Source organism: Zasmidium cellare (genome assembly GCF_010093935.1).
Source record: "Zasmidium cellare ATCC 36951 unplaced genomic scaffold M409scaffold_12, whole genome shotgun sequence".
NCBI lineage: Eukaryota > Fungi > Ascomycota > Dothideomycetes > Mycosphaerellales > Mycosphaerellaceae > Zasmidium > Zasmidium cellare.
This window is the reverse complement of record NW_022986956.1, coordinates 453,485-469,041: the sequence shown is the minus strand read 5'-3', so window position 1 is coordinate 469,041 and position 15,557 is coordinate 453,485. Positions and strand designations below refer to the sequence as shown.

Sequence of the window (15,557 nt, the reverse complement as noted above, 5' to 3'; positions counted from 1 at the left end):
GTCTGATATCGAGGCGGAGGGTTGAACAGGCTGTGCAGCTGTGCGGGTATCGCCTTCTTATCATTGGTACTTCGCACGCTCAGCTTGCCCAGCAGGCAGTTGTATGTAACACAACATATCGTTGAGAAGCGGGGAGTCAGATCATGTGCACACCCGCGTTGATGAGTGGCTGCCATCCCTTGGAAGAAGGGGAGAGAGCTTTATGATGCCTCTGCGTTTTCGATAACAGACCCGATTTGGTGGAGTTGCTGTCACGGAAGGTATGCTTACCAACAATGGTTCCAATTTTGTATCAGTCTGCGTCTGCTGAAACGTTAAACGAGAAGGCATCATTGTCACTTATCAGGCGCCATATCATGTAGGGACGTTGACCTCCACCGTTTTGCTGAGAGTGGAACATATCCAACGGCGAACCCTTCAAATTTTCCATGATATCGTGAGCGACCATGCGTCTGATCGTAGTTTAGGCTGGCTAGAGAGCCTACGAACGACAGAGATGAACTTCCCTGCGGTGCATCGTCCAGATCACAATCTGTTCTCGTCCTCACGCCATCAAACCCTGAACTCGGCCTGATGACCCAGAAGATACTCATAAGAATCCTGTCGAAAATCATCAGGAATCAACTGACTCTTCCCCGCCACCAAAAAATCCATCAACAGCGGCACACTCCCATTCTCCCTCCACAGCGGCCACTTCGTCTTCGCCCCAACCACATTCGGATCCAAGTGATTGACAAAACTGACCAGATACGTCTGAATCGCATCCGTGATAGGATTCACATCCGCATCCCCAAGGAGTCCGAACGTGAAGATGAGGTCACTGCCATGGAATGTCCCCGCTACGGGTGTTCCGTAGAGGTACGAGGAGATATAGGACCAGGCTTTGATGGAGGGGGAGACGGCGTGGAGGTAAGCTCTGCGCGCGAGGAGGTTGAAGGTGAAGTCGCCGCGGACGGCGGCGAGGCGTTTGAATTGCGGGTACAGGTTGTTGAGGACTCCTGTGCGGAAGGGCGAGCCGGCGGGTTGGCCTAGGAGGGGTGCGTCGGGGTATGTGGCGAGGAGGGCGCGGACGTTTTGTTCGGCGTTGGGGTTCTCCGGGAAGTAGTAGACGAGGTAGGAGGCGAGGTCGTTGTTGGTGGTGAGGTTGGGCGAGAAGAGAGCGAAGAGCGTGCCTTCGTCTTCTTGGTCGCCGATTATGACGGGGACTTTGGTGAAGCGGCCGGAGGCGATGGAGATGTCGGGGGATTCGCTGTAGAAGGCGTCGCCGGCGTCGGGGCGGGGGAAGTAGGAGAGGACGAAGGATTGGTAGGAGAAGAGGCCTGGGACGGAGTTGGCGGCGTTGAGGAACGTGATGTAATCGACGCTGCGGAGGCAGCTGAGTTTGTCGGATGTGGTGCTGCAGCCGGCTTCCTTGACGACGGTGTCGAAGACTTCTTGTGCTCTTGGGGTGCGTACGTCCAAAGCTGGAAGTTGGCAGCCTGAGCTCATGATCGCCCCTCGGAAGAGCGGTTTGCCCTTGTAGGTGTTGTCGCCGCCTTTTGATGAGATTAGCTTGATGATGTTAAGCAATTTTGTGCCCAAAGGACTCACCATTGATGACCGTATGGTCAAAGACCGAGATGGATCCAGCACTTTCGCCAAAGATGGTAACCTTATCTGGATCACCCCCAAACGCCGCAATGTTCTCAGCTACCCACTGCAAGGCGAGGCGCTGGTCTCGTAGCCCTAGATTGGTAGAGTGCTCTTCGGCCAGCTCGTTGCCCGCTAGGAAGCCAAAGCCTCCTACACGGTAGTTGGTGCTGACATAAATGACGGGTTCGTCCACACTGAGCGACTTTCTGATAATGCTTCCGCCGTCGTATGTCGAAGTTGAGCCAACCTCAAAACCACCGCCGAAGATCCAGAACAGCACGGGCAGTTTGGAAGAAGGGTTCGTATTTGAAGGTCGTTGTACATTTAGTGTCAAACAGTCTTCCCCGGCATTTGTGATCTCTTGTACCAACGGCGAGTAGAGGACGGTACTAAGAACGTCTTGTGGGAGCAGGCCAGTATTGGCTTGCGTGAAGAACTGCGGACATGCTTTTGGTGACCCCGTTGCTTGGATGGTTCCAAAATTTTGAACAATAGGCTGAGGCGGTCGTAGACGCAAGTTGCCCACGGGTGGTTGCGCAAATGAAATGCCCTTGAAGCTGTCGATGCCCAGAGATGAAGAGCCGACTATGGTATCATTGCTGATAGTCACTGAAGGCCCAGCCTGGCGATTGTCGAGGCGAGCAGCTTGTACTGCAGTGAGGACCAGTATGAGGAGAACGAATCCATACATAGTTGCTCTGATATTCGATTGCTCGGGGCTGAGCAATCAGTATAGACGAGTGGACCGTACTGACATCTTTATGAAGTTGTTCTACCACTTGCTGCCAAGCTGAGCCAATACCATTCTTGACTGCCATGGAACGAGGTAGCCAATGAGACATACGTCGACTGCTGTATACGGCCAGAAGTTCGTCAAAGATCGGTCTTTGTGTTGCGTCGATCAGAACGACAGCCCATCGGAGTCAAGCATGTCCGAGTATGCCGTGTTCGAATAGGCAAAGATGAATACGAGACGGCCTATGAGGCGCTCCTGTGCACACCGGTATGTTCGCCAGCCTCGGTGTAGCAAGTAGTGTGTGTCAATAACATGGCTTGTCCTCAGACCTTCGACAGCGCTACATACCATTCACCTCGGAACAGCACCTAACAAGAAGGTAGTTAAAGACACCAAAAGCGCGATGTTAGGGCAAATCTAAGTGAGCCATGCATGATAGCCTTCGCTCTCGCTGCAGTGGGGTCGCAGACTTTCGTCGAAGGATTCGCTACGTACCGTTCAGATCCAGCCAACCTTGTTGCACAGCTGCACCGCAGTATGGCAGAGGCAGTCTTGCAAAGATGAAATTCTGCTTCAGAGCGGAAGATGAAGGACTGTGAAGTCGAAGGCATAACCGCAAGGCGTTCGATGCGACGAAGGTACCGGGGCGTAAAGCACAGGAAGGGTGATTGAGAAGCTGCAAGAGCTCAGAACGTTGGACTTTCGCAAGGAATGGTGCATTTCAAAGGCCGCGGCGCTGGCGGGCCAGTAGGACAAACTCAATACGAATACAGAAGCTTCGAGAGGGCTGCTGTTGCGGTAGCTTGTGGCATTCTGTTAAAGACCCTCAGGTTGCATGTCCCGAAGGCGGAGTGCTTCTGAGTGAATGTTCACCAGCGACTTTCGAGAGCGTGCATGCAGATTTGAATGTTGCCCGCTGGGAGCGGAACGAGCGAAAGTCCTATCTTGCGTCGATCCAGCATGAAGCAGCACGAGAGTTTAGCAACCAAACACATCTCGCGCTGACCTCTCGACTGCAACCGGGTTCGAGTTCGATGAGCCATGACTGGCACAGCCGAGTCGCCATAATGCTGGCTCACAGCTGAAGACATTGAAGTGACCGCTGTTGAGAGAGTCGTTGCTGGGCATGCTGGCGAAGCTACCAGGGCGGAGAGAGAATGCGAGACAGTGATGGATCCAGGAAGCGGCGAGGCGGAAGCTCACTCTCCGTGCAGAGGGTCCTTCCTGGATATAGTTGCATCAGGCGGTAGATCATCGATCTTGGCTTAAGTCACTGGCCTCCTTCCTGTCACATTCAGCGAGCTTAGCATAGCTGGAAGTTGGAAGTGTGGACGTCTACGACCGGTCTCGTCCTCGGTATAGAATGCGCCGCTGTTGGTGCGCCATACCACATCGATAAAGGCCGAGTGGTCGCAACTACATCGTTGGCGCGGGCAGTGGTTCTTGGTGATCTTTTGGTCGAGCACTTGAGATATTTGGTCCGTTGAAAGTGCTGTGGTGAACACTGCATTCGTTGGGAGGTTGGTAACAATTCGTGTCTCTGACCGATCTACATCTCTTCGGCGTTGAGTTCCAGGCACCTTGGTTCCTCTGCTCCAAGTGGGAGATTCATCTCATTATTTGCAAGGCATGTAGCTGGTCCAAACTGCGAAGACGAGCGTGGTCGCCTTTGCAGAATAAGAGAAGACCACAGCTCTATGCATTGCTGATTGAGCGGAACGACAAAGATACAGTACTTTAGGCTTGTGGTTTCCTGTCGGCCTTCCTCGGATTATCTCCATGCAATATTGAGGCCGTTGATATGGTAGTCTTCGTTGCCGGACGTGGTTATGCTGCTTCTGCTGCCTCTGCTCATCAACGTCGTTTGGATATGTGAACGGTGCCGTTTAGCCGGATGGGCTAGAGCGTTGTCAATCGAAGAGCGAGGGTTCCTTGTCGGTTCTACATCGTTGCCGTCTAATAGCACCTGTTTTGTATGCCGTACCACCGCGAACCCGACTCTCTAGCCATTCATTGATGCCGTTCGTTGGACGACGCTGCAAGAGAAGATGTGAAGTCTCGATAAAGATGTGGTTCAGACCGTGGAGCAAAACGTGTAGCCGAAGTCTAAAGCTGAGGTAATCGGATGCGGCCATTGGGCGCGGTCCCAACGGAACGTGCTATCATTCACTCACATCTGCGAGAGGTATGTGCTGGTCCTTGTGTCTGTATCGATTGATCGCCGAGGCTCGTTCTTGCTGTATCGTCTGTTGCTCCGGCTTGTACACGGCGTTGGCGTTGATCGAGGCTGACAAACCTCCGTCCACGTGACGCAGCAGACATTTGTTGACGCGGGGCGACGACGCTAAGGCCGGGCTCTCAAATCTCAGCGAAATCGCAGCCTATCTCCTCCCCTCCCGACACCGGAGCATCACCAAATAACATCCTCGAGCCCGACGAAGCCAAATGTCCTGGCACGGCGGAACCGCCTTCGACCCACCAGCTGCAGGCTTGGTCTCGCCGCAGCAGACGTCGCCGACCTCGACCACCCCCGGCGGCGACGACCACACTCGGAAGCGAAAGCGCAGCGAGAATCCCACCGACAATGGCGACCCAGACGGCGGCGAGGGAGCTGCAGGCGGAGGCAGCGCGGGGAGCCCGCAGCAGGCCAATGGCAACAAGCCTCGACACCAGCCAGGCGTGAAGAGGGCGTGTAACGATTGTCGCCAGCAGAAGGTACGTCCGGGCGTAGAGGAGGGCAAGAGACCGTCCATCTACTAGACCATTGGATCTATGAGTCAATCGGTATACTGACACCCCGGCAAAGCTTAGGTGCAACGTTGTCGCGGGTCCGGGCGACCACTACAAACCCTGCGATCGTTGCATCAAACACAACCTCAAGTGCAGCATCGACGATGGCTTCAAGAGACTGGGAAAGCGTGCTCAGCACGATGAGATGGCCAAGGAGTTGGACATGTGCAAGGCCAAGCTCGCACGATTCGAAGCACTGGGCATGCGTCTGCCAGAAGATGAGGGACGACCAGAGTCCAACTATACCGGCAGCTATCAAGCCTCGCCAGCTTCAGGAGCACCAGTCGCCCCAATGGGCTCTGGATCAAACGCATTCTTGGGCGCCAGCGAGGCTGCAGCATCTAGAAGCTTGCTGGACTTGAGCCAAGGATATCGAGAACTCGCCCCAACCAGCTATCCGTCCATCACACCCGGCACCTCCATGATGACCCTCGGCAGCGTCACTCTCACCGAGACTCAGATCACCGAGCTCTACCGCGTATTCTTCGACTGCTACCACGTATTCTTGCCAGTCCTCAATCCTGAGCTACCGTACAAGACTTACTACGAGGAGCATCCACTTCTTCACTGGACCATCATCTCCGTCGCGGCTCGCAAATGGGACCAGAAGCCAGGCCTGTTCATGGAATTGCAACGCCCACTCGAAGAGATTCTCTGGAACACGCTCGCCCAAGTACCACAATCCTACCATGTCTGCAAAGCACTTGCACTTCTATGCACATGGCCTCTACCAACCTCCTCTACCTCGCAAGAACCCACAATGATGCTCTGCGGCGTCATGTTCCAGCTTGCCATGCAGTACGGCCTGCATCGTCCCTCACACGCACAAGACTTCATGCGATTCCGAATCGACTTGCGCGAGGAAGACATTTCCGACCGTCTCAACACTTGGGCGACTGTCAATATCGTAGCACAGAATGTCGCTACCGGAAACGGCCTGCCACCACTCGCTAGATGGGCGTGGTTTACGTATGGTCTTCATCTTAACCGCATGAAGCCAGAGATCCAGACACGCTGCCAGATCGAGAAGTTTTGCGATACCGTTACCAGAACATTGTATACCATGCAGCGTGACCACGTCGTTGAGGTAGATCAAGCTCAGCGTGGACTTCAAATCGACATGTACGCGAGAGAACTCGGCGAGCTGGAAGTCACAGTACTATCAACCAGCAACTCACGTAAGTGGCCATTACCGTACCACCTTCTTGACTTGTTTGCTAACTCATATCATAGCCGTCGACGTCCTATACCTCAAGACCGCCCAACTGCACCTCCGTCTGACCGCATTCTTCGACAAGCCACAGCAGCCGAACTACTACGCAGACCTCAGGAATGTCTACATCGCAGCCTCCGCTCTCCTACAGCATGTCAGTGATATGTCGATGGATCAATTTGTCTACGTACCACGCTACATCGAACAGATGATGCTGGCAGCCGGCGCAACATTGATGAAGATCCTGAACTCCTTCTACGCCGCACACGTCGACATCGTCCACGGACGAACACTCTTCTCCCGCGCCGTCACTCATCTCCGCAAGCTGAGTGTCCGATCCAACGACCTGCCGCAACGACTCGCAGAAGTCATGGCCCAGCTCTGGAACAGCAGTAATGCGATGGAACAGAAGCTGTTTGCCGATGACGGTCAGGGTGGCGGCATCCCCAGGACAGCCGATGAGAGCCTGCAACTGAAGGTGCGCTGCCGCTCCTCTCTCTCGGTCCTCTACGACGCCATCTGGCGTTGGCGCGAGCGTGTCGGCCAGCCTGGTCGAGACAGCCTTGCTCAGGCGGTAGAGCACCCAACTGCGTTGCCGACAGATACGCAGTCCCGCAACACGCCGCAGCCGCCCAACGGCCTCCAGGGCGCGGGTCCAATACCCGCCGCCAACGACAACCTCGGCCTGAGCGCGGCCGGCGCGCTCGATGGGATGGATTGGGGCTCGCCGTTTGGTGGCAATGCGGTGTTCGATCCGCTCAGCTGGGCGCTGGATGGCAATCTTGGCCTGGGCGGTGGTCTCTTTGGTGGGCAAGATCCGCTGGGTGCGGGGATTTATCAGGGATAGAAAACCACTCGTCCCTTTGCGCCCTCGTCTCCCCCCGCCAGAGATGACGAGTGCCCGGACGAGATGCCGCAACATCTCTCGCCTGGGAGGGGCACCTTCGCGCCCAATCTCCCATGGTAGACCACGGGCAAGACTGCCCAGCAGCAGCTGGGCAGCTTGGTAAGTAGCAAGGGATTGGAGAGAGTTCTGCCTTGTTAGTGCATTTCACGTAAGTTTGTATCACCGACGTAGGGCATAGACGGGCGGCGTTCCTGGGTAGTGAGTGAGGTTCGTTTTGAGCGTGATACCAGCATTCGACAGTTTATGAGTAAGCGCATCGACGAGTGAAGTCTCTCTTTCGTTTCTTCCACATGCTTCTCGTCGCTAGTTCACCCGAAGTGGTATAGCTCGACGCCCTGCGCGCAGCAGGTGACAGCGGTGAATGGATGGTGAACTTTTCAACATCGAAATTCCTAGCTCTCGGACTCCATCTCCGACCACGGTTATCAGTCATTACCAGACGGTCTGGCCACTGGTCAACATCTGGGGATTCTTCGATCTTGTGGTCCTCGACTTCTCCTCCCAGCGGAACAAGAACACGGCCACAAGATGGCAACGCAAACAGTCCTCGAGCTGGAACCGCTCTCAAACCTCACTCCAATCCCGAAACAACCCGCTCCAGAAATCACCGAAGCACCAGGCCACACCATCAGCGGCCCTGCTTCATCCTCGCCCTCTGCTCCCTCAACCGCCGAACAAGAGCAATCGATCCCAACCCGCAAACTCTCCCCCTCCCGCACCTGGACCGTCATCCTCCAGCTCAGCAGCATAAACCTTATCTCCTCGTTCAGTAACGGCCTCCTCGCCATCGGCCTGCCCACCATCGCTGCGGACCTCTCGATCCCGCCCAACCTCCTCCTCTGGCCGAATAGCGTCTTCTACCTCACGTGTGGATCCTGTCTGCTCATTGCGGGCTCCGTGGCAGATGTGCTGGGTCCGAAGAGGATCTTCTTACCAGGATGTTTTCTCGTCGGGGTGTTCATACTCGTCTGTGGTGTAGCGAGGGATGGAATCGAGTTGATCATGTTCCGCGCCATGCAGGGCATCGCAACGGCTATGGTTCTCCCCTCTGCGGTCTCCATCGTCTCTACGAATATCGAAGATGGACGACCACGGAACATCGGCTTCGCATCAACATTCCTCGCCATGCCCCTGGGTTTTGCGGTGGGATTGGTTCTTGGAGGTGTTTTTGTTAGTAATGTTGGATGGAGGGTTGGGTATTATGCTAGTGGTGCGGTGGGGATGTTGATCTTTGGATTAGGGATTTGGACGTTGCCGGGGGATGAGAGGTTAGGGAAGTGGAGGGATGTTGGGGGAAGGTTGCAGAGGGAAGTGGATTGGGTTGGGGCGGTGATTGCGAGTGGGAGTTTTGCGATGGTTTCTTATGTTCTGGCGTAAGTTTGGCAGGGGCCTTGGTTGAGGGATGTCGAGATGCTGACTGAAGTTGTAGGTTGCTGTCGGCCAACACGGCGAATATCAAGACGGCTACTGGAATTGCGTTGCTGGTCATCAGTCTTGTGCTGGTACCGGCATTCGTCTACTGGATGCACTTCCAAGAGAAGCGTGGCAAGCCAGCACTCATTCCGAATTCGATGTGGAAGAACAGCGCCTTCACCAGCGTCTGCCTGATGATCATGCTATCCAGCTCAGTCAACAGCTGTCTCGAGATCTTTTGCAGTCTCTTGTAAGCCAACACCACCACATCCTCCCCAAGACCCACCAAATCTAACACCACCACCCACAGCTTCCAACAAGTCCAACACAACAGCCCCCTAACCGCCGGCCTCAAAGTCGTCCCCCAAGTCCTAACCGGCGCCCTCCTAAACCTCCTCGTCGGCACCTTCGTCAACCGCACACCCATCGCCCTCGCCGTCCTCGCAGGCAACATCCTACAAGCCGGCTCCCCCCTCCTCATGGCAACCATAAACCCCTCCTGGCCCTACTGGTACTCCGCCTTCTTCGCTCAACTCCTCGCCCCTCTCTCCGTCGACATCCTCTTCACGGTCGGCACGATCGTCGTTTCGAATGCGTTTCCCGCCAAGACGCAGGCGTTGGCTGGGGCGGTGTTTAATACGTTTGCGCAGCTGGGGACGAGTGTCGGGTTGTGTCTGATGAGTGTTATTCAGGAGGGCGTGGAGAGGAAGGCGGGTGGGGTGAGGGAGGAGGAGAGGGTTATGGAGGGGTTGAGAGCGAGTTTTTGGGCGATGTTTGGTATGATGGGGGTTGCTTGTGTTGTTGGGGCGGTGGGGTTGAGGCAGGTTGGGAGCGTTGGGGTTAAGAGGGATTAGGATGTGCATCTCGTAAACGCGAAGACAAAGTTGGGACACATGCGACTCCTCTGCCGACAGGTCTTTCTTCTCATATCAAACCCCTCGTCTTGCTCTCTACGCCAGCGACGTCTGGATGCCACACCACATCAGTCTCTTGCCGCCCCGAGGATGAAGTCCGTCGCTGAGAAGAAGGTACGGCATGGAAATGTGTTCTACTCGCAGGGTCTTGATCTCACCTCAACTCAAGAAGCCTTCATAGGTGAGACCGAGGAACTGGTCATGGTGATACCCGGAGACACTTGACTGTTGCAAATCTTCGAGACGTATCACTTTCGAGAAAGGGATACTGTATCATACCTCCGAGATCATAGACCACTTCTCTCGCTTGTCTTGCGTAGATCTCCCGCGGTTGATGTCTAGTGTCAAGCCTGACTGCTCTTCTGGAGCCGCCGCTGCAAAGGATTGCTCACGCCTGTTCCCAAGTAGCGGTCTGACTTGTTTTGAAATAGACACAAATCATCACGAACGAATGCATTCGCTCCAAAACTTCTGAAAATCGGCATCGGTGGTGTACAAGTGCCGCTTCTAGTCAGACTCCATCGTAGAAGAAGAAGTCATCGACATCCCCAGCCGAATCCGTCATACCAGCTGGTGCCCCGTGCAACTTCAACAACAAGGGCAAACGTACCATAAAAAACCTCAAACTGAAGAAAATGACATCAAACTCTTCGTATTAAAACCCTACATGTCCACGACGACTTCTACGTCATGCACGTGGTAACAGAAGAGGGCAGCTGTAGGATTTTCAGTATAGGTAAATTTCCCGACCAGGCTGCGCTGGAAATAGCAACGCATGACGATCTCCCATCTTGCCGGTTCGACTAAGTCGATTTTTAAACACTTGAAAGATTTTTAGTGATGCTATTTTGCTCGTATGTCTGACACGGGTGTTGTGGGAATACGGATTGGGTTGTTTGGGACTTGTCGTCATGAGGAGGTGGAGCACGGTTAGGACGGGGTGGTTTGGGGCTGAGGGGAGGGGATGGCGAGGGATATATAAGAGTGGTGAGATGCCTGTGAAGTATTGGTTATCAGCAAGCAACTTCATCAAGCAACTCCAGTCCCAAGACTCCAGACCAACCTTGAACCAACCTCTTCCAATCTCAACAACACCACCACCAAAAACCACAAACATGTTCTCCCTCACCACCAAGGCACTGGCCGCCGCCCTCGCCATCACAGGCACCACCGCCGCCGTCCTCCCCCGCCAAGGCCTAACCTGGCAAGTCTCCGACTTCAGCACCGCGAGCCGCGACGGCGGCGACACAATCTACAACGCCACCATCAACGTCGAGACAACGACCGCCCACTGCGTGTCCGGCAATGCCGTGGCCTCCAGCGCCTGCCCCGGCCAGAACGGCCCCTCCCCCTTCCTCCTCAGCACATGCGGCTTGGACTCAGGTGTCGAGTGGGAGTTGTTCAGCACGACCAGCCCTACACTGGGAGGTGGCGAGGCGTTCTATGTCCAATTCCGACAGGTTGGAGAGAGCGAGACGCTGTATGGTTGTTCGCCGCTTTTCAAGGCGAGCAACTATACCTGTGAGGCGCAGCCGGCGCCTGGAGAGACTTTGGTGGTGCCGACTGAGTTTGCTATCAAGCCTTCTGGAAACTCGGAGTGTGTTTACGCATAGATGATAAGGCTGGGAGGTTGTGGGCGATTGTATGAGTATCGAGTAGATGGAGGAGATGGAGGGAGGCGGTGAAAGACGGATGAGTCGTTCCTTTGTCTGGGCTTTGGTCCTGTGGTGTTCTTGGTTGTATATTAGAGACGCAGTCGCTACTGTTTGATGAGTTAGCAGATTCATGAATGTAAACGAGTCTTCTTGGTTTGTTTTGTCCCCCTTGAACTCAACCTTCAAAACCTCGTTCTGCTTAGGCCGGCCAGCTATGCCTGATGCTCACGAGAATGTTTCATCTGAGTTGGCTGATGACCATGAAGTTGAAATGCTCTGGTGCAGAAATGTCGATTGGAAGAGATGGCTGATTGCATCTGGGTTTGGACACAATGTCGGAGATTGTTGTGTCACTGTATGGGCATTTACGTGATATTGTGGTTGGTGAAAATGCTGAGAAGGTGAGGGCGGATGTTCAAACTGCACGCAATCGGCCATGTACGAGCGGTGTCTTCGCTCGTTGGCGGCACGCAGAACCCCCATTGCAACAGTATTGCGACGACTTGAATCCGAGCGTCGCTGATACCAACCCACCAAGGTCGTTTTGCGTCTCCCCTGCTCCTTCTCCATGCAGAGCTCGACATAATCCTCATAACGTACCCAAAACAAACAGAACCGCTACTCACGTGACAGCCCCTGAGCACGGACTACTCACCCAACCACCACAACATTGACCTCCCATTCCAAGACCCTTCCGTCCCCGCGTTGCTGCCAGTCTATGTGCAGACCTTGTCACGACACACGGATCCCAGCTGCGACGCACGGGCCCCACGCCCCGAGACGTAAATGCTTTCTTTTCTCCTAGTAAAACCGCCCTTCCCTGGAGACAACGCGTCTAGAGGCTATCAGAAACGAATCGACGACATCTTTGGTGTGCATGTCAAAAAGGCCTTGAGGAACCTTATCCTTGTATCTGTCTCATTGTTCGCCACAGCAGGATGGGGTTATTGGAGATGGACCTATGAGAGCTGATCTGCCAGTCTGTTCCATCGCAGGGTTTCAATAGTGCTGTATGTATGTCGACGAATTTGGTCTCCGATCCTTTGATCTACTCGGGGTTCACACAAGCGACGGCTCAGTGTCAAGCTCCAGTTTTTTGCGGCAAGCACAACCGTTAAAGATACGCACGATCGCTCGATGACTTACCCTGAGACCGCGTACGACCTCATAGGCAGGAAACACGGCCGACAACAAGAGACTGGCAGCTGACTACGGGTCTTCTCGGCTTACTTTCTCCGCAGATATTCCTCAAAACAAGGAAGCTCATGCAGTGTCGGATAGCTTGGCCGCGGATTGGTCCTGCGCGTATGCAAAAAGATGTCTCGTTTCTCACCTAACACTCGTTTTCCCGATTTGATTGCGACCAACCCGCCACCGATCCAGGCAGAAGACGCGGTGACAAGAGAACGCGCGAACGACACCCCAGACCCGAGCTCAAACCAGCGACGATGTGCTACTCGAACATGATCACCTGGCAGAAGTGAGGTCACTTCAGCGTGAGAAAGCAGTTCTGCAGGACGGCGTTGTCCAGGGATCTTCCATCTTTCTGCACGGAAGCGCACGCCCCTATTGCCACCGATGTCGACGAGAGCCACGGCGTCTGTCCTGACGAAGAGAAGCATCCCCCTGGACCCGGACAAGCCAAGATCTCGCTATGGTCACAGTGGCTGGGTATCACAAGGACATCGGGCCCAGGCAACACCTGGTATCGAAGTGGTGGGCAAGGGCAAACGTGAGGCCTGTAAGATCTCGTGCGATCGCCTTTCATCTTGCGATCCAGGACCAGACTTCTGACTGTCGCTGATAGATGCCTCTCTTGTCGGCGCTTGCTCGGTGCTGGGGTCTTCGTGGAACGATCTGGCGGACTGAGGCGTCGGGCAGCTGCGGCTGGGGGAATGGAATGCGTTTGGAGGAGTCGTTGTCGATGCGGATGGTGTGTTGCTAGGTTCAGGAGCGGGAGCTTGAAGTCAGTTGAACGTGCGATAAAGATGTATTACCTCATGTGATGAATCGAGTATACTGCAGGTCTGTCGTGTGTCGATGACAGGATGAGCTCAGGGGTCCAATCTGTGCGAGCACAACATGTATGAGTTGTGCGTGATTGGGTGTCGAAGTAATTTCCTAGCGACAGCGTTAGCTAGAAGCGCATCGTTGCCTTACTCGCCATGCATACGATAGAGCTTATGCCATGCCGGCTGACTTCCGACCAAGCATGCATTGTGAAAGTACTTTCGTGTTATCTCTTCGTGCTGAATGTTGCAGGTCGACAGATGAAGGTCGGGAAACATAACCAGAACTTCTCAAGCCACTAGTCTTTGTCCGCCATATGTAAGACGCCAGCATCAGTCGATGGAGACACTAGCACGCGATCTCGCCTAGAGGCGTTTGCAAGGGTTAAATTCGGATACACTTCCTTTCTCCTGGACCTGAGAGCGAATGACCAATCCCTCAAATGCCCTAGCGGCCGTGGTGTCAGCAAGACATTTCAGCTGGTACAGCCGATGCGGCTCTCGGGCTTCAGCTTGGTGGTCTTGAGGATGCATGTACCCTGCCTCGAGCTGATCATCTTGGTTGTTTCGCTTGGCAAAGAAGAGAAGACGATTGGCTTTCCCAAGATCTTATCTCGCATGGCAGACGCACTCTAGGACCCACCGGCAAGCCACATGTCTCACAATTTGTTCGCTCGTTTACGGCAGGCTGACGATTGGCATCAAGGCCTAGGTATATCGGCGATACCACTCCGTCCAATGCTGGCGACGAGATCGTGGCTCAAGCCGCGGTAAGTCAATTCGTGGCGTAATTCTTGTTGGTCAGAAAAATCTGGCAAGCCGGTTCCCGCAGCGATACGGCTAACGGTAGCGTTGCAACGCTGCATCATGGCAAGCCGGAACGTCTAAAGGATCGAAAGCAAGATAGACGATGGGTTTCTTTCCTGAAAGCAATCTGTGTGCCGTGATATTCTTTCGCACATGCAGAGCCTGACTCTTGTTCACGACAACATCCCTGTCCGGCTGCGATGGCGCTAACCATGAAAGGCAGGAACACGACTTCCACTCATCATGCGAAACACACCATTGCATACTTGACACTGCGATCATATCTCGATCGGTTTTCCAGGAGCGTCCCGTCGAGGGGTATGCAGCTTCAAGCTTGCAGCTACAACCTTCATCTCGACACGACATCATCAAGAGAGGGGTTGCCACGACTCGGCATGGTCATTGGTGACGAATAGCAGCATCTAGGCGAACAGATCGAGGGTTATGAACAAATGGATCGAAAGGGTCGCACAAGGATATCACATAATACAGAACTGCTCATGGGTACCATATTCTGCACGGCGAAACTTTTGGATCCCGGACTGGGCTCACACATCATCTCCTACGTCTCATCTCCCATCAATGACCATTTGGCTGATGAATGGCCTGCCACAGCATCCATCGAATCACCCAATTATCGATCATCGATCCGTCAGTCCCATACGCAATGCCGAAATCGTAAAGTCCCCTCGTCTCGGAGCTTGCACTTGCGTAGATGGCCAGCACCTCTCTGCGGAAGCTTTCCTCGTCGATTTGCGCATTGGCGTTTCCTCGCTGAGCCAACAACCGTCTGGATCCGGCTGCGGCTTCATTCTATCTGAGCATCAGTACTGGATTACAATCACGGAATGAAGGGGGTCGGCTACCTGCATCAACCCAAACAGACGCTGGTGGTCTTGGTTATCGTCACGAAGGCCGATCTGAGCGAAGAACTGCGATCTTGTAACAGTTCTTCCTGCGGTATTCTGCCCGGATGCCATGGTTGTGAGTACTGTGTGCCTCAAATTCAAGGAAGAGAGTGTTGAGTCGGCGATGAAAAGACCAATGAAGCTTGCGCACAGAAGATTGTTGTTACAGGGCATTGGTGGAGAAACCCCACGCAAGACGCATTGCTTTTGTCGCTGCAGGCTCTCTCCATGAGCTACTCATTCTCTCAGCGAATTGACAGAAAATCTTTTCGAGCTGCCACAACTCCCAGGGCACCAAGCAACGGCCGTGGCGACGTTTATGACCCATGGCGATCTTCCTTGCAGGGGCAGTGCATTGCGACGCTGGTATGCTTCACGGCCGCGACTACCGCGTTCAATGAGGCAACCACACTTCCATTGCTGGGTTAGCGGATGCTGTGCCGTGTGAGACGTCAAGCTGCAATTCCTTCAACTCCACGAGTGGCTTATGGAGATCGCCACGACCGGGTATCGTCATGAGCAATTCACTGCTTGCTCACCGCAGTTCATAACACCGAAGGAGAACTCACGAAG

The 15,557-nt window shown here is 54.3% G+C and overlaps 5 protein-coding genes across 5 annotated transcripts; 3 read left to right on the top strand and 2 right to left on the bottom strand.

Moving 5' to 3' along the window:
* Nucleotides 1-552: 552 nt before the first annotated feature.
* M409DRAFT_21284 (uncharacterized protein) lies at nt 553-2,323 on the bottom strand (the record flags this gene model as incomplete). Its single annotated transcript, XM_033805786.1, has 2 exons — nt 553-1,535; nt 1,591-2,323. The coding sequence occupies 2 exons, from the start codon at nt 2,321-2,323 to the stop codon at nt 553-555; spliced, it is 1,716 nt and encodes a 571-aa protein (XP_033669423.1).
* A 2,490-nt stretch (nt 2,324-4,813) lies between these two features.
* On the top strand, nt 4,814-7,218 carry M409DRAFT_65475 (uncharacterized protein; the record flags this gene model as incomplete). The annotated part of the gene is made up of 3 exons (XM_033816525.1): nt 4,814-5,083; nt 5,175-6,336; nt 6,392-7,218. 3 exons carry the CDS (start codon nt 4,814-4,816, stop codon nt 7,216-7,218), a joined length of 2,259 nt encoding a protein of 752 aa, XP_033669422.1.
* Nucleotides 7,219-7,806: 588 nt separating this feature from the next.
* M409DRAFT_21282 (uncharacterized protein) lies at nt 7,807-9,545 on the top strand (the record flags this gene model as incomplete). Its single annotated transcript, XM_033805785.1, has 3 exons — nt 7,807-8,651; nt 8,708-8,941; nt 9,002-9,545. 3 exons carry the CDS (start codon nt 7,807-7,809, stop codon nt 9,543-9,545), a joined length of 1,623 nt encoding a protein of 540 aa, XP_033669421.1.
* Nucleotides 9,546-10,516: 971 nt separating this feature from the next.
* M409DRAFT_53194 (uncharacterized protein) lies at nt 10,517-11,218 on the top strand (the record flags this gene model as incomplete). The annotated part of the gene is made up of 1 exon (XM_033812301.1): nt 10,517-11,218. The coding sequence occupies one exon, from the start codon at nt 10,517-10,519 to the stop codon at nt 11,216-11,218; it is 702 nt and encodes a 233-aa protein (XP_033669420.1).
* A 3,437-nt stretch (nt 11,219-14,655) lies between these two features.
* M409DRAFT_53193 (uncharacterized protein) lies at nt 14,656-15,056 on the bottom strand (the record flags this gene model as incomplete). The annotated part of the gene is made up of 2 exons (XM_033812300.1): nt 14,656-14,889; nt 14,943-15,056. 2 exons carry the CDS (start codon nt 15,054-15,056, stop codon nt 14,656-14,658), a joined length of 348 nt encoding a protein of 115 aa, XP_033669419.1.
* Between the last annotated feature and the right edge of the window lie 501 nt (nt 15,057-15,557).